The sequence below is a fragment of the Phyllostomus discolor genome, chromosome 1, assembly GCF_004126475.2.
Source record: "Phyllostomus discolor isolate MPI-MPIP mPhyDis1 chromosome 1, mPhyDis1.pri.v3, whole genome shotgun sequence".
Lineage (NCBI taxonomy): Eukaryota > Metazoa > Chordata > Mammalia > Chiroptera > Phyllostomidae > Phyllostomus > Phyllostomus discolor.
The window spans coordinates 46,271,344-46,290,032 of NC_040903.2; the positions used below are offsets into that span (position 1 = coordinate 46,271,344).

The window sequence follows — 18,689 nt, forward strand, 5'->3', positions numbered from 1 at the left end:
GGATAGGTACATTAAGACCAAGTAAGGTTTATCTCGGGAATGCAAGGTTGGTTTAACATTTGAAAATCAATCAATTAATTGACCCTATTAATGGACTAAATCTGAAAACCCATAGGATCGTATATGATCATCAATAAATGAAGAAAAAGCATTAGACAATATTCCCTCATCAGACTATGACTAGAACTAAATCATAGAAATAAATGTATAACCTGAACCCATAAAACTTCTAGAAGGAAACACTAGAGAAAACCTTTTTGACCCTGAATTAGGCAAAGATTCCTTATACTCAACAACAAAAGCATGATCCATAAAAATAAGATTGGTTCAAGTACAGGAAAATTCAGAACTGACATTCCAGAGACAACTTTTGAAAAGGCAAAGCACAAACTCAGAAGATATTTCAAACCACATATCTTGACATAGGGCTTGAATCTAGGATATATGAAGAACTCTCAAAACCTCTATAATAAGGAAGCAACCTATTAAACCATGGACAAAAATCTGAATTACACAGTTCAACAAAGAGGGTAGGCAGAGGGTAAATAAGCAAATGGAAAGATGTTTAATATTATTCACTATGGGAATGCAAATTAGAAGCACAATGAAATACCACCAAATAGACACTAATCTGACTAAAATGTACACGACAGACCATGTCAAGTGATGGCAGGTGTGTGGAGCAACTAGAAGTCTCATACACTGCTTGTAGAAATGTAGAATAGTACAGCCACTTTGGTAAGGAGGCTGACAGTTTCCTTCAAATTTAAACATACACCTACCCTATGTTTCAGCCATTCTACTCAAGGTTATTTGTCCAAGAGAAGTGAAAGCATATGTGTATACAATGAGTTGTACATGAATGTTTCTAACAGCTTTATTTGTCATGACCGCAAACTGGAAATGACCCAAATATCCATCAACAACTAAATAGAGGAACACATTTTAATATTTCTATGTAATGGAAGACTACTCAGCCATAAAAAGAAATAAACTATTGATGCGTGCAAGAACATTAATGAGTCTTAGTTATGCTGAGTGAAAGTAGCTAGAGAAAAAGGAAAGTGTAGTTCATAACTTAATTTTTATGAAATTCATGATGATGCAGAGTATCACGGTGACGGAAAGCAGATCGATGGTTGCTGGGTGGTGGAGGGTGTGCCCGGCAGGGGCCTGTGCAAGGGGGGGATTACAAAGGGGCACCAGGAAACTTTTAGGGGTGATGGATATGCTCATTTCCTGAGTTATGGTGATGGTTTCCCAGGTACATACACACATTGAAACATCAAATTGCACATTCTAAATGTGTGCAGTTTATTCGGTGTCTATACTTCAATAAAGCTGTTATAAATTTAAGATGGTGGGGCAAGAGTGATACACTGAATTTTCCATGAACTTCCATGCTTAAAAGCTATTACATTTTAGTGAAAAGTCAACAAAATTAGAATCAAAAGTACAGGTTACTTATAATTATAATGTCTAATTTTAATTGTATTGTCTGACCAGTTTCTTTGCTCAGTTAATTATTTATCCAGTTATGATTACTTTTAAGGCGTACTTTTGTGTTGGACTAAAGAAATGGTTTTCAAACACCATCATGCACAAGAATACCTGTGGGAACTTGCTAGGCATGCAGATTCCCAGACGTCACCCCCTGAGGATTGTGAATAGTAGGTGTGGTCTTGGGGTCTGGGAACCTGCAAGTTCAGCAAGCTTCCCAGGCAATTTTAAGGTACCTATCCACAGACCACATGTTGGAATCACTTCTTAGCAGAGTATTATTTACATCAAAATTGTATGAACTTAAAAAAATTATATGAACCTGGATGAGCCCAGTGGATTGCTGAAATGGAGTATTCTTGATCTGGTTCTACCTGTATGTACACCAGCCTATTAGAGAAGGCAGCTGACTTACTTGGAGGAGGCAGCAAGTTTGCACTTTGTGTGTTGGGTGATATTCATGGTGCCACATTCATTAGAAAATAAAAAGTGTACAGGTACAAAAGATTAAAGTGCTATAAGATATTCCTTTCCTCCTTCTTTTCTTCTTCTACTTCTTACTCCTTTTCTTCTTCTTCACAATATTCATTGACCTGCATTTGGCATTTTGTGTAATCATCATGGCAGCAGGAAGAAGGAACCATCTTATACTTTGTCAGGTACCTTTAAGAAATGACCACACAGTACGGGTAATCTAATTCACCACTCTTAAGTTTGACATCGTGATGTGCCAGCAAACCTTCTCATAATGCATTTCTTTGTGCCTGTCTAGAGATAAATTTATGCCATCTATCAAAGCATAGCATTTCTTTACCTTCTTAAGTACTTATATAAACTGCCAGCAAGTAATATTCTGTGCAAATTTTTTCCATTAGAAATGGTGTGGGTAACAGCTGAGCCATCTGCTTACTGACCTGATCTCCAGAATAATCAGTGACAAGCATGGCAAGACTGGCAGCTGTTGTCCTGGAGTTGTCCTAAGGCTGTGGAATCCAGTTTCCCCTTGAATGAGTTAAGAGAGTTGTAAAGTGGAGTTCATGCCTTCAGGGGCTTGTACAGGATACAGTGGCTGAGAGTTAACAGACTAGTCTTAGGGTTGTAAGACTGTGGGGTCACATACAACATGGCACAAGGCTTTGAAGGTGGGCACCCATTTTTCCTAGACTCTGCTGATCTGTCTCTTCTGAAAAAAAATAGCAGAGCTTTTAATAGAGCCAATATTATAGTCCAGATCTTGAGCATGTGTTTTGGTAAAAAATGTATATAATAGTTATAAAGAAATGTGTACTATAGGAGATTATAATGTAGATCTAAAAAGAAGAGTTAGAATCTTTCACAAAATTATAAATATATTTATGAACCTGAAGTATTCGGTATCAAACATGCTTGAAAAAATGAAATTTTGGATACTCACTTGGAGAATCATAGATGTTTTGGTCACTCTTGTATCTTAAATTTATGTGGTTGAATGTTCCTTATTGTCATTTTAGTATATATTTATTCTTTTGTTTTCCATAGACATGATGCCATTGTTATCTCAGGAACTGAAATGGCCAAACAAATCCAGAAGGAAATACAGCAGGGTGTGGAGGCCTGGATTTCCCTCGGGAACAGAAGACCTCACCTCAGTATTGTTTTAGTGGGCGATAACCCGGCCAGCCATACCTATGTCAGGAAGAAGCTCAGAGCCGCCTCTGCTGTAGGTGGGGATGTGTTAGTTGTACTTGTTACTAATAATGTTTTCTGGTTTTACTACCAAGCATAAGAATTATGAATGATAATTTTCAAATAAGTGTTATTTGAATAGCATTTATTATGATGATCAATTTTTCAATTATCCAAGTATAACTTCATTTCTTCTTTTGTTTAAATTTCTTATTGAATCAATTCAGTGTGATTTCAGATGCTATGTGAGATGTGAGAAGAAAAATTTACACTTAAAGTATCCAGTTGTTATTACATTTGCTTTAATCAGATAATAAATCCAGCCAGCTCACTCTGTCACACTGGCCTGGCAGTGATGGTGGTGCTATTGGTATCTTTACTGTTCAGATTCACTAATAGTACCTTCAACAGTTTATCACAGATAAGTGCAATTTGCCACCAAGGATACTGGGCTAAAGAACACATGTGAATCACAAGATAACATTGGTTACTAATTGAGAAATCCCTTCTGATGATGCTTGGGTCATTTTTATAGAAGAGCCTTTCCTTCTTGTGGGATGGGAGCAGAGAAAACCAATTACACACCACGTGAGACACCATTAATGAAAAGACAACACATCTTTGTTAGTCGGTGACTTTCTCTACTTGTTTTCTTCTAGGTATCTGCAGTGAGGTCATTCTAAAACCCAAGGATGTTTCCCAGGAAGAACTTTTGGATATAACTGATCAATTGAACTTGGACCCACGAGTCAGTGGCATATTAGTTCAGTTGCCACTGCCAGGTATCTAATGCTTTATTATTATTATTTTACATTTTTTATTGTTGTTCAAGTACAGTTGTCTCCATTCCCTACCCCACACCCCAGCCATGCCCACTTCCCACCCTTGATCCTGCCCACTTTGGTTTTGTCCATGTGTCCTTTATGCATGTTCCTGAAAACCCCTCCCCCTTTCCCCTCCTTTATCCCCTCCTACCTCTCCTCTGGCTACTCTCAGTTTGTTCTTAATTCCACTGTTTCTGGTTACATTAATGCTTTTTTATACGACTGGTTTGGTTAGGATAAATGGCATCTTTCAGCATTGTGTCATGACCCTGTAGGTAATTTATAACATCTGTTCGGAAGGGACCAAGCTATTACGCTAGCGTGTAATAGGTGACAGTTTCTGAACTACGTATGCTTACAGTGACTGCACATGGTGAGAGAAAACTGTAGACATTGATGATCATGCAATGCTTGCTTTGCTCAGTCCTGCAAGGCCATAAAAACGACTGTGTAAGCTGAAACCAGGCACAGTGATAATCGAGGGCAAAAATAGTGGTTGTTCTGTGGCCTTTAAAATGTTTTCTCTAAACATTATAAACTTCTTTATCATGGTTCATAAATGTATAAGGAAATGGATAAATAACAAAACTAATGTTTATCCAGTCCACTGTCATTTAAAATAGTAAAACATTGAGAATTAAAGTATTTAATTTCTTTGCAAAAAACTTGCCAATAGGAGTTTGAACAGAACTTGCCTTCTTCTCATCATATAGCATGATATGGAGCAAGCATCTTTTCTGTGTCTTGGTGACCAGAACTGGCATACTTCTAAGTTTGGATCAGCTTCATTTTGTTCTTTGTCCTTTCAAAGTTGTGAAATGTCTCTGAGTTTCTTCAAAGTGAAGTTTTATGCTGATGTCACTTTCTCTGGATCATGTTTTTTGTCACAGTACTTTCCTCATTGATGTCTGTGAGTTCCCCTTCTCTCAAACCCTGTGCCTGCCCAGCTCCACTGCTCAAAGGGCACAGTGTCAGCAGTCACCTATTTCTTGTGCAACCCACTTCCATTCAATGCAATCCTACTGAAGCGACATTAGCTTGTTTTTTACATTCATAATTCCTCCTTTCACTTCATGCTGGCCTAGGTTTTGTCTGTGCTTAGCTGTCACCATTTGCAGATCTATTCCCATCGCATTTCAGTTCCAGCAACATCGTCACATCTTGTCTTTTTGCTGTACTTTCCTCTTTGCATGCTAATTCCCTCTATGGATTATCCACTTTGATGAAACGTCATGTGAATTTATCAGCTGGAGACATGGGAGCAATACAGTTTGCTGTCTGTGCTTGCCTGGAATACAAATGTGTAGTGACGAATCATTGATGGACTTTGAAAGAAGTGACATGTTGGTCACTGCTTGTGATGCTGTGTCTGGTTTTTACACAGGGAGTTATGGACAAAGGAGCCAGGTGCTTTGATGAGACACAGTTAACATACCATGATGACTGACATTTGAATGGTGGTGTTGGAGGGCTAGTATTATCAACTAGTTGTAACTCTGAAATGTGTGAATTTTCAATTGAGCAAAGCAAAGACTGCTGGTATAGCATAGGTTACAGTAGTTTTGTGCAGTTTTGAGTTTCTCTGTAAGTTTTGACTTACAAAAAATAAAGGTGTATGATATTCTGCCTGGGATATTCATATTGTATTAATATTTTAATTTCTCTAACAATATAACTTAATATCTTAGTATAACTTTTGTGTCAATTGAATTACACTCAAAATTCATATATATAATTCTAATTCCAGTATGGCTGCATTTAAAAAAAGTCATATAGTTGGAAAGGATCTTAGAAGTTATCAAGTCATCAGGGTTTCTCCCTGAGACAAATGCTTGTGACAGATCATACCATAGATCCATCATATTAAAACTGCTATAGTAATTCATCTTACTTTTAGAACTAGATATTCAACACCTTAATTTTATATTATAGGAAACTGAGGTCTATAAAATATCAGGGGTTTACTAACATCACAAATCTGTCCAAAAAATCTTGGCACTAGTTTAAACCCAATTATTTGGCTCATGACAAAAAGAAAAACAAACTTTTTCTTTCTAATGTATTTGCCAAGCAATCTTAGAGTTTGCAGTTTATGAAGTTTTCCCCATTTGAATTTGTACTACATTAAAATAAGTTATATAAAAAATGTTACAAATTTCCAAATAGCCACATTAGATTTAGTCTATCTTAAAAAATTATATTTATATCTGTAGAAATGTTAACCCTTTGTGGACAGTATTCCTCACTTGGTGAATTTGTTGGCAGTGCCACTAGATGGCACTGGTGATCTAGCTATACTAAAAGAAATTTCTTGAGTCCGGTTCACTTTAGAGGGTGAGCAGCCTACTTCCAAAGGGACCATGCCGGTCACATGTATCTGGATGCTTTCAGAAGAGACAATTTTCACTCTAGCTTGAAGCCAATAATGTACAAAATAACAGTGGCTAAAATGTATTACATTAAACATTTATGTCTCGGGCACTTTACATTTATTAATTTACTGAATCCTCACAATAATCTTGTGGAGTTGGATCTTTTATTACGCACATTTTACTGATGGGGGATTTGAGGCCCAGAGAGACTAAGTAACTTTCCCTGAGGTCACAGAGCTGGTGCGTAATTGCACTGGGATGTGAGTCCTTGGAGCTGGTGCCCTGTGGCATTACTTTAGACAATTATGTTAGCTAGCGAATAATGCGTTCCTACCATGTGGCAGGTTTTCTTCATATGGATTATTTTACTTTAGCTTCAAAACAGCCTTATGAGTAGGATTCATCTTCTTCATTTTATAGATGAGGAGACTGAATCACAGAGGTTAAATGAATTGTCCATTACCTGCTAGTAAGTGGTAGAACCAGGACCCAAAATCAGGCAGTCTGATTCTAGAATTTACCTTTTTAACCTTTATTAACCTACATTCACTGATTCTCTGAGCTTGATGAGCACATATGTCTCAAACATGCACATTCAAGTTCCTAGTGCAGGTATCTGCCATCTGGACCTGAATTGTTTGGGTAATCTTCTATCTGTTCTCCCTTCTGTCCAGCCTTGTAACCTGATATTTTTATGGGTTTGCCATGCTCAACAATGATATTTCTATTATTATTCATAATTTATTTTTGGTAAGGTTCAAAAATGATAACAGTGAGAGTAAAGACAGGTATTAAATACACTGTTCCTCCTGAAGCAGCCTGTGTCTTATTTGAGTACTCATGCAGAGAGTGGAACGTGTTTGCTGGCAGAAAATCGCTGAATGGATGTATACAGCCTGAGTCTGTAGTCTAGCCTTAAAATTTACGGACTGTTATTTAACTGGTGAATCACTTTTTTTTTCTCACTGTGAAAGGAGGATTGAAATAGACTTTTTTCCAACTCATTTGGGTCATGTAGTTCGTTGGTTAATAGAAAAAGTTGATTAACATAAAAAGTCATAAAGGAATGCATACTTACTTTAAAGATTCTATTACATTATAACATACAACATTTAAGTACTCATTTATTGATCAATCTTTCATTGAGGGTCCAGGACCCTTTGGAACCCAGTGATTGGAATTTTTTATCATCTTCTGGCTTTAATTCATTGCCTATAATTTTCAGAAGGAGGTGAATTTGAGTAAAAATCTGGCTGTGTTTTAGAAAGGCCTCCCAGTTTTCACAGTTGTCTTGCCCTTTCTAAGTTATTACTAATTCTTTTTAGTTCTCAAGCATCTTCCCAGAGCATTCAACTTAATTTCCATAAAAATAACAACTGTTTTCTTTTTACACTCTGTTGTTATTTGATTATATATCATTTTAAATTAAATTGCATAATTTACTGCAAAATAACTGGCAAAACAGATTGGGATATATACACAATTATTTCTTGATTATCACGAAACTCATTCAGTAGAGGCAGGAGTAGTTTATTAACTACTCTCTGATATTCTTTTGGCAAATTCTGGCCATCAGCCTGCAAGTTTTGCAGAAGAAATGGAACACATTAGTCTTTTCGATGGGTGTCCATGTGGAAGTGGTTTGAGGCAGTCTCTCCTGTCTTATAGGATTGTTATAAGCACCATTGAAACAATGAGTAAATGAACAAATGAAATGATTCTCATTAATTACACCTTCGTTTTCTATCATCTGGCTAATAATCTTGAATTTTGAATTATTTTATGATTACAAATCTGAGATTATTTTTTATAATTAGGGCAATATCTTAAGTAAAAGAAATTCCAAGTTAGAATTATAATTCTGATGTTGGAGAACAGGTTTGCATAAGGACTAAATAGAACGTACAAGCAGTTTCCATGTACTAATTTCGGGTAGAAAGCAAAGGAAGAAGATAGATTTATAGCTATAAATTGCTATAGCTGAAGCAAAGGAGATAAAATGGAATTATTAAAAACATTTAATTAGCCTAAAGGAGGGAAGCAAAAAGGGGGAAGATAACAAGGAAAACACATAGCAGTTGATAGCTTTAGTCACATAAAATGGAGTGTTTTAAGTAACCTAGATAAATACTAGAGGTTGTCGCAGTGGGTAAAAAGCAAGACTCACCTGTATGCTGCCTGTAAGAAACACACTTCAAGAAGAAAGACAGAGAGGTTAAAGCAAAATGATGAGGAGGGTATATCATGCTAACACTAATAAAAAGAAAGTGAAGCAATTACATTAATATCAGATGGAGCAATGAATATTACCAGGGATAAATAAGGTCACTCCACAGTAATAAAGGAGCTGTTTATTAAAAATTAATAACAACTTTAATTATCTATATATCTAAGAAGGAAGCTTCAAAATACATTCAACAAACACTAATAGAATTGTAAGGAAAATAAACACATTGAAAATTATAATCACAGATTTCCATACTTCTCTCTTAATAATTAAGGGGACAAATGGACAAAAGATCATAATATAGATTGAAAACACAGTGTCATCCAATTTGACCTAATTGACATTCATAGAACGCTCTCCTAGAAAACAACAAAGAGTATTTTTTTTCTAAGTCCACAAAGTACATTTACCAAGACATACCATTTTTAGGTCGTAAAATTATTTACATTGTTTAAAAAGATTCATGGCACCTAAAGTGTGTTTCCTCACCAAAATGGGATTAAATTAAAAATCACTAACAGAAAAGTATCTGGAAAATTCCCTCATATGTAGAAACTAAATAACACACTTTTAAATAATCTGCATGTTAATATACTATAGCCATGGATTGGGAGACCAAATATTGTTAAGCTGTGGATTATCTTCAAATCGATTTGTAGATGAATCAAAATCCAGCATACTTTTTTTGGTAGAAATTGACAAATTGTAAAATTTATTTGGGAATGTAAATTACCTAGAATGGTCAAAACAACTTTGAAAGTGAGTGACGTAGTTCGAGGATTAATACTGCCTGATTTTAAGACTGATTATAAAGATACATGAATCAAAACTGTGTGGCATTGGAACCAAAATGAAAAAAGAGATCATTAGAAGAAACTGAAAGCCCAGAAATATAACCCAACTATAATGACAGCTGAATTTTGACAAAAGTGGAAAGATAAATTAGTGCAGAAATGGTATGCTTTTCAACACATGGTACTGGAACAATTGAATTTTATTTGGATATGAAAGGAGAATTTGGTAAGGTAGACTTCATCAAAATATAAAATGTATGCTCTTTAAAAGATTCTGTTAAAAGAATGAAAAGATAAGGCAGACTAGAAGAAAATATTTGCCAAGTATGTATCTGATAACATGTATATACAGAATATACAAAGAGCTCTCAAAAATCAATACAAGAAAATAAAAACAACCCAATTAAGCAAAACCCAACTTCTGACGGATTAACATGAATCCTCTTGACCTTACAACAAGAAAAAGCTGAGCCAATTGAAAATCAGTATTTTTCCTGAGCCATCAGAGAGCTGATGTCTCAGGACAAGCCGCCATTCCAGAATCTGGAGGGGCAGAGTCAAGTCCAGAGTCACCATCAAGATCCACGTACCTGAAAGAGGAATTGCAGGAGCCATAGACAGATGGGAACAATTAAATGGTAATTTTGATGAATTTCTGGAAAACAAGTCAATGCAATAAAACTGTGAAAAGGAAGACACAGAAATGATAAACACAGGATTTGGGATAAAGTCTACATCAGTTTGGAGCAGAAACAGGATGGGTTAATGGGTGGGTCACATGGTTAAATATAGATTATTGTCAACGCCGTAGTAACTTTTGTTTGGGGTGGTGGATTTGCATCTACCTATCTTATGAAAAATAACTATTTATAATTGGATTGTGCTTGTATCAGTATTGAAATTGTGTCACAAGGCATACATTATGACTCAACCATTTTATACTTTTTAAGTTTATTCATAGAAAAAAGCCGGATTTTGAATAGATATTTTATTTCAAATTCTTTTAGATGAGATTTGGGTATTCACATGGAAACAAAACCATTCCTATAGTACCATCCATCCAGTTAAAAAATTCTAATAGGTAACATTTTTATCAAAGAATTTATGAGCAAAAGGAACAAAGTGAAAAGTGACTCTCCTGTATGTGGAATATGTTGACCACATGATGGCAACATTGAGAAAGCAGTGATTAGAAAAAAAAAAGTTAATGGCTTCTACTGGAAGCTGAGTGAATAAATCACTGACATGTAATTTACACAGCCGTGGGCTTGGCCGGTCTCTGGAGCCATCACGTCCCTCTCCACTCTTACTCAGGTGGAATCCATCCCAAGAGTTTTTCAGTCACTCAGATCTATATAATCACATCTTATTGAGTACTCGCTACCTTGTACAGGTTATATCATGTAATTTAGGATGATTTACTTCTCAAAGTACATTTAAAATCTGGAATTCTTGAAAACAGAGGTCACTTCTTTTCTTTTTCCATCCTTTTCTTGTCATTTTACCATGATAACCTCATCTATTTTTTAGTGTATTCAACTTGGGTCAAGAATTGATCAAAATCAAAAGACTTTTAAACACCTGGATATTTCTTTGTAGAAAGTCTTTTGGGAGATATATTTATATGATTGCTTTGTGACCCTCTTCATTCATTTATCAAATTCAATGAATATTTACTTAGAATTCAATCTCTATACAATTCCATGTTAGGCACTAGAGGGAAGTGGTAGTTAGTAAACAATTTGAAACTAGCTGTCCTTGAAAGTATTCAAGCAAGATCCCCCAACACAGCATTTCTTCTTTTCCCTTACGTGTAAAGAAACTAAATAGAACAGACACACTCACTTATCCGAGTGCTTTCCTCTATAGAATACACACTGCTTAGAGGGCTGTGACATCTATTTGATAAAAGTCATTTTGCATAGTACCTACGAGACTGGGGACTTAACAAACCAAGGTGTTTTCAATGCTACTTCCAGGCAATTTTTGGATCTCCACATACTTTTGGATCACTCAGGAGACACACGCAAGGCAGAGGTAGTAACCTTTGCGTGACATGTAGGTTCCAATTCCATTAATTATTTTTTTATAGTCTGTGAAGTAAGCCGGCCTGGAATGTTGTTGCAGTTTTTATGGCTATGGGAGAAAGAGGCTAAGGAATGATGGAGAGACAGATCCACCCCTTTCTGGCCTGGAGAATACTTCCAACTCATCCTCCAAGCTCTACTGTATTCTCGATTTGGGGTGGAGAGGCACAGTGAGCTTACAGTCACTTCCTAGTTCTTTTTCATCTCCTCACTCCTTGATGATGAAACAAATCTTAAATGATATTGGGCAAGTGGTAAGCAGCTTGTAAATATTTTATCTTGAAACCTTGATGTAGAACCCATAGGGTGTAACTTAAAAATTATTTATTGACTTGAGAAGAGTGTGAACAGCTTTTATAAGTATCTCTCATTTACTCCTAAAAATAATTAACTCATTAAGAGGCCATAGCTAAATAATTTGATTTGGCTGACATTTATTTCATTAGAATGTAAACTCCACAAGGTAAGAATTTTGTCTGTCTAGTTCACTTACACATCCTAAACACTTAGAACTGTACTAGGCACATGGTAGACACTCAGTAAATATTTGAATGGACACATGAGTGAATTTTCAAAGGCCTTTTATTCATGTTTATTAGGATAAAGCTTTGCTTGAAATTTCTGATTTTTCAAGTCCTGAAAAGAAGTAATAAATGAAAAACAAACATGAATCATTTACATTAAATTTATATCAGAGGATGTAAAAGTGCCAGATATCTAGTTATAGAGATGAAAAGATATTGATAAATCAAGATTTTAATGAAAGCCATCTTTGGTTTTGTGTTATATTTTTAAAAGATAGAAGTCAGAGGATATAGAAAGATCAGATATCTTTTCCTCATGGCAGCCTGTTCTAATTGCCCTCAGTTGTCCATTTCTTTGTCTTAGTTTCTTTATTTATAGATTAAGGGTAATAGTAGCCATTTATTTAATAAATGTGTACATGTGGTAGAAATATATCAGTGAAAAAAAAGTTAAAAAATACCTTCCTTTGTGGAGTAGCAGGAGAGAGAGACAATAGAAAATGAACACGGTAAGTAATTATATTTATTAGGAGTTGATACACTCTGGGAAAACAGAAAAAGTAGAGCATGGTAAAGAGGATCAAGATATTGGGGGACAGGTTGTGTTTTTGCTTTCCCCTCAATATTTTATTATGACAAATTTGAATACACAGAAAAGTTAAAAGAATGGTACAGGGAACAACCATGTGCCCTGAATCTAGGTTCTATAATTGTTAACATGTTTCTATATTTGCATTGTCACATCTTTCCATTTATTCATCTATCAATTCATCCTATTTTTGAAACACTTAAAGGTGAAAACACTTAATGTGCCCCTAAAACTTCAATGTGCATATCATTATTTATGGTATTTATATTTTCCTATGAAATTTACATGCATTGAAATGCACACATCTTAAATGTACTCATCTATAAATTTTGAAAAATACAAACTCCAATGTAACTAAGATTCTTATCAAAATGTACAAGATTTTTATCTTATCAATTAAGAAAACTTCCTCATTTTCAAGATTGCTTTGGATATTCTAAGTCCTTTGCATTGACATATAAATTTTAGAATCAGTTTGTCAGCTTCTACCAAAAGACCTCATAGGATTATGATACAGATTACACTGAATCTACTACAACCCAGGCATGTGCCCTGACTGGGAATCAATCAGTTTGGAAGAGTTAACATCCAGCAGTGTTCTATAGTTTTCATTACAGAGTTTATCTTCAAAATTTTAAAATTGACTCCTAAGTGTTATATGATTTGAACTCTATTGTAAATAAAATTTTTTAATTTAATTTTCTAGCATTTTCTGCTAGTATGCAAGAATAAAATTGATTTCTTTGTATATTGACTTTGTACTCTGTGATCTTGCTACATTCATTTTATTAATTCTTCTGTTCTGTAAATCTTTAGGGTATGTGCATAAACAATCATGCCATCTGTGGCTAGAGGGTTTTACTTCTTCCTTTCTGAACTTTAGGCATCTTCTTTCTTCTCCTTATCTCCTTATACCACCTAGGAATTCCAATAAAACATTGAACAGAAGTGGTGGGAATGGCCACCCTTATCTACTTCCAATCTTGAGAGAAAGGTTCAGCATTTCATTATTAGATACAATGTTAGCTGTGTATTTTTTGTGAATGCCTATCGTATTTAGGACTTCAAGCTTTGCTTTCCTCTTGGTGAGCCACAGCTCAATCTGGTTAGTTCTCTTCGTCTTAGAGGGGCTTCCCATGTGTGTTGTTCAGGAATCAGTCAGAGGTTTGGGAAGAATCTGTAGACACAGTTTGAGTCTCCCGCCTCTGGCTGTCTTCTTTTCTGGATGTATCCCTTTAATTTCCAACTGCTATAGTAGCATCAAACTTTGTCCTTTGATTCTTTTTTTTAAGATTTTATTTACTTATTTTTAGAGAGGGGGGAGGGAAAGAAAAAGAAAGGAAGAGAAACATCATTGTGTAGTTGCCTGTCACATGACCCTAATCGGAACCTGGCCTGCAACCCAGGCATGTGCCTGACTGGGAATCGAACAGATGACCCTTTGGTTTGCAGGCCGACACTCAATCCACTGAGACACATCAGCCAGGGCTGTTATTTGATTCTTTATGCAAGTAAGACTGCAGATTTCTATCCAAATTCCAGTTGTCCTGTGTCTGGAGTAGCCTCCAAAATCTTTCTACTTCTAGTGACTTTCCAGTGTTTTCAAATAGTTGTTTTTTTTTAAAGATTTATTTATTTATTTTTAGAGAGGGAAGGGAGGAAGAAAGAGAGAGAGAGAGAGAATCATCAATGTGCAGTTGCTGGGGGCCGTGGCCTGAAACCCAGGCATGTGCCCTAGCTAGGAACCGAACCTGCCACACATTGGTTTGCAGCCCATGCCCAATCCACTGAGCTACACCAGCCAGGCTAAAATAGTTGTTTTTAATATAATTTTTCTAATGTTTACAGTTTTTTTGTGAGTTGTTTATTTTTCTTTGAAGTCTAGTGTAAATAACTTCAACATTATCAGACATAGAACCTACATTTTAAATAATGTGGTCAGAATCGTCCTTATAAGGAATGTGGAATTTAGTCAGTAACGGTTTCTTTCTTCCTTTTTTTTTTTTTTTTTTTGGAAAGGCTCCAGGCAGGCAGAAAAGAGATAGCCAAGGTGGGAAGAGACTGACATGGTTGGGGGACAGTAAGAAGAGCAGGGTTTCAGGAAGAGTGGTGTGATCAGACATGCATTTCACAAATGTAACACCTGCTATTTTGTGAGTAGACTGTATGGATGCAAGTGTCAAAGCAGGGAAATAATTAGGAGGCTGTTGCGAGAATTCACAGGAGAGAAAAAAGCCGAACAGAGAAGTAGCAATGGACACCGGTGAGGGTGGTGACGTGCTAGATATGCTGTGAACAAGGAGCCGACAGATTTTCCAATGTATTGGAGGCTGGATATGAAAGAAAGTGAGGTGTTCAGAATGACTGCGGGGTTTTTTTTGGCAAGTCATACAAAAGGATGGAATTGCCATCAACTGAGATGGAGAAGGCTATGGGTGAATCAGTTTAATAAGACAAGTTTGTGCCCTAAATGCTCACACTCATGAGTGAGAGATGTAATTAAATCACTAATGTGATCAACTAACTGAACTAATGTGCGAAGAGCTTTTTATAGTAGTTCTTCTGGAGAGCAGAGGAAAAAAAGTATCATTTCAATCAGTGATGAGCAAACAGGTAGCAACAGATCAACGTATTGAAGAATAAGTTGGGTGTGAATGAACAAGGAGGAAGAAATGAGTGATAAAAAATAATCCTGGGCAACAGCACAGAAATGTAAGAATTACTGCTAAGAGCTTGGGGGTGGGACGTGGTTTGGTGTGACTGGAGTCAGAACTGTGTGATGAGATTGACTGGAAAAGGATAGGGCACTTGAAGAGAGGGAACAATGGTGGGGAGGGATATAATCAAGACAAAGGTTACATAATGTACTGTGCTAATGAGCTTGCATTTATCCGACAGGCATTGGGAGGTGTGAAGAGGTATTTTAATGGAAATTAATGTAAAAATCCTTGGGTGGAAAACAAACCAGCAATTTGTATTGATCCCTTTTTTCTATGCCTTGTCCAAAGGCAATTAAACATACTATAAATAAATTACAGTTCTATACTGTGGTCCCGCAAGACATTCTCTGAGCTGTCTTATTACAGTGTTTTAATTTGATGACTTTTTTCTCTGGCAAGACATAATGACTTCTCGTGATCTTAAATAGAAGGGGACAATACACACAAAGTGAATAATGCCAGTTTTCCCATTCACTGGGGTGGGATATTAAGTGATTAGCTGTTTGCCAATGCATTATGAATGAAAAAGGTTTTACAACCATTGAGGGAAGAAACTGATACTATTGGGTTTCATGGTTACTCCTTCTCTTCAAGACATGGGCCCCAGGAATGAGATATCTGGGGACATTCAGTAGCAGTCAGTCAAAAGCATGAAAGGAGTTTATTTCTCTTTCTCGTATGACAAAAGGTAGAATTGGTTATAAAATGTTGGATACATGTGTTTAGACACATATTAGTGAATCTAGTAATAGTGTTATATTTGAAGGCCTGGAAAAAACAGTACATTACATTCCCTGGGATATTTTAGATTTATGAAATGCCAGAATAGAAGGGATGAGGGTCTAATTTTAAATGTTAAGCAGTATTTAAGATGCTTAATATTTATGGTTTCTGTGTAATACATAAGGAAATACCTGGTTTTAGAGCAAAAAGATGTGTATTTAAATTCTAACTCCTACTCCTAGTGGTGGTTTGATCTTGACTGAGTCTCAAACTCTTTGAGCTTCATCTTTGTCCCCAGGGACTGTGAAGATACAGGGGAAACTGGTGTGGTGGTGACATGAACACTGTAGAGCACTGTTGAAGTCTTAAGACACACTATTTCACACTACTGCTGTATGCTATACATTGCATAATAAAAAAGGTACATCTCTCCAAGCAAAAAAAAAAATGGGAGATTTAACCCACTGTTGAATTAACATAGAACTACATAAAAATGATGTATGAATTGGTTTCATTGATTTTTATAATGTAAACATTTTTAAGCTACTGAAATAGGTTCTTTTCCTTTCAGACTAAATAACCAATACATGAATAAGCAGTTTTCCTGCACCTCCCACCTTTTATATGTCCACCCATCTGCCTTTAAACAACTATCATATAATTAGCCTAAGGCAAAAGTGTTCTGAATGGCGATCAGAGTCGAAGGTGAAGGAGTGCCTCACGGGACTGGTCTGCGGTCACCAGTCTCCAGTGCTTCCCTCCAGAGTTCCAGATGCATACATCTCTTCTTTATTCCTTCAGCTATTGTGTGAGATGGATTATCTGTTACAACTTACTGTTATTTTTAGTGAATGAAACAGTACAGACCAGTGGATGGCAAAATTCAGTGTAAGAAGATGCTCTCAAACTCTAGAAATGAGCCTTTGTTGAGTTCTTTCACTCTATGGTTAGTCCATACCTACATTAGCCAATTTTAAACTTAGAGATGAACTAATTTAAGCCTTAGATCAATAATGGATATTTAAATATATGTTTTTTTAAAAAAACTACAAAGCTTTTGATTCCATTTTTAAAAATACCCATAACATAAACCTTCTTCTTCGTGAGTGGTAGGTGTTGAAAAACTGAATCATCGATATTATTACCATGCTTATAATCATCATCATCCAGATTGAAAAAAGAACAGGTTTTTGGTCCTCAGATAGTAAATTGAACAGTTAATTTTTGAAAATTTTTGCTGGAACCTATTTAATTACCTTCTAACTTCAGAGAAAACAGATGGAGTTCTTACTCTTTTAGAATGTTGTAGAATGAATAAAATTCTTGAAAGTGAAAATCCGTTGATTGGACAGATCACCCAGTTTCTATTTGACTATGATGCAAATACCTACTTTTGTATATGTAAAGGACTTTGGTAGTCCAATGATGACAAATTAGATCTATTTAAAACGAAGAGGCAGTAGTTTCACTTGTACACCACCAGCGATCCAAGGTGCAAGGTATCAGTCTTTGAAAACAATGCAAACTTGGTCTTTGGTAATGTTCTTAAATATTATATCTGAGAGGCATTCATTGTGTAATGAACAAAGAAATTTTATGTAGCAAACATACCTTTATTTTAATATTTTAGGTACGTGGGTTAATTGTTGGGCTTTAAGGTAAGCTAAGCCGCTTTTCATAGAGTAGTAAGAGCCTATTTTATATTTCTATTCTTACTACTTTTCCAAATGAGACCATTGGTGTCTCATATCTCATTTGATTAGTTCATTACTCAAGTTACACTCTTTTTCTTTCAGACAGGAAACTGTAATGATGTTTTGGATTTCAATGTGCTAGTGCTTCGGGGAAATGACATGTGTGTATGTCTGTGTGTGCTCGATATCTGCTTTTTTGCTATGTCTTCTGGGACGAAGCTAGGTGCTAATGGTGTAATGACTATTTTTAGCACTAACAAGACCCTTTTAATCTAATGCTAGAAATATTTAATAAAAGCCTATCTGTGGAATTGTGTAGTAAAAACATAGATTTAAACTTGCAAACTTACTGGGGCAAAGACTTATCACCTGGGCTTTCCCAGATCTCATTGGTATTGTTTTATTTTGCAGACATGTTCCTTCCATCAGCCAGCCACTTCTGGCCCTCTACATGCCTATTCTCACTCAGCAGTTAAATGCGGCCATTGGTCAGGAGCACTTTGTCTCCCTATTTTGGTACAAAGGGAAAAAACAGAATGAGGATTTTACACCTTTACTGAAGCTGAGTCATAAGTGATCTGGTTGTAGGTCCTCACATTTCAGTTTCCAGGCTGCCAAGTAAAAAGCAGTTGTAAAATTACACCAATTTTGTTTACATTTCAGACCACGTGGATGAGCGAACAGTATGCAACGGGATTGCCCCCGAAAAGGACGTAGATGGATTTCATATTATCAATATTGGAAGACTGTGCCTTGATCAGCATTCTCTCATACCTGCCACTGCCAGTGCTGTCTGGGAAATAATCAAAAGGACAGGTGGGTAACTTGTGGTCTGTGGGACGTGGGTGCTCCGTGGGAAATAATCAAAAGGACAGGTGGGTAACTTGTGGTCTGTGGGACGTGGGTGCTCCGTGCCAAACCAAACATTTGTACATTGCCTTGATGGAACAACCTCAGTTCTACTGAGTGA

General features: G+C 36.1%; 1 protein-coding gene across 1 annotated transcript in view; it reads left to right on the top strand.

The window, feature by feature from the left end:
- MTHFD2L (methylenetetrahydrofolate dehydrogenase (NADP+ dependent) 2 like) overlaps window positions 1-18,689 on the top strand; it is a 98,968-nt gene that overhangs the window by 11,347 nt on the left and 68,932 nt on the right. Inside the window, exons 2-4 of the mRNA XM_028506865.2 lie at window positions 3,019-3,203; window positions 3,825-3,947; window positions 18,383-18,535. Coding sequence (XP_028362666.2) covers window positions 3,019-3,203; window positions 3,825-3,947; window positions 18,383-18,535 — 461 coding nt within the window. The remainder of the gene's footprint in view (window positions 1-3,018; window positions 3,204-3,824; window positions 3,948-18,382; window positions 18,536-18,689) is intronic.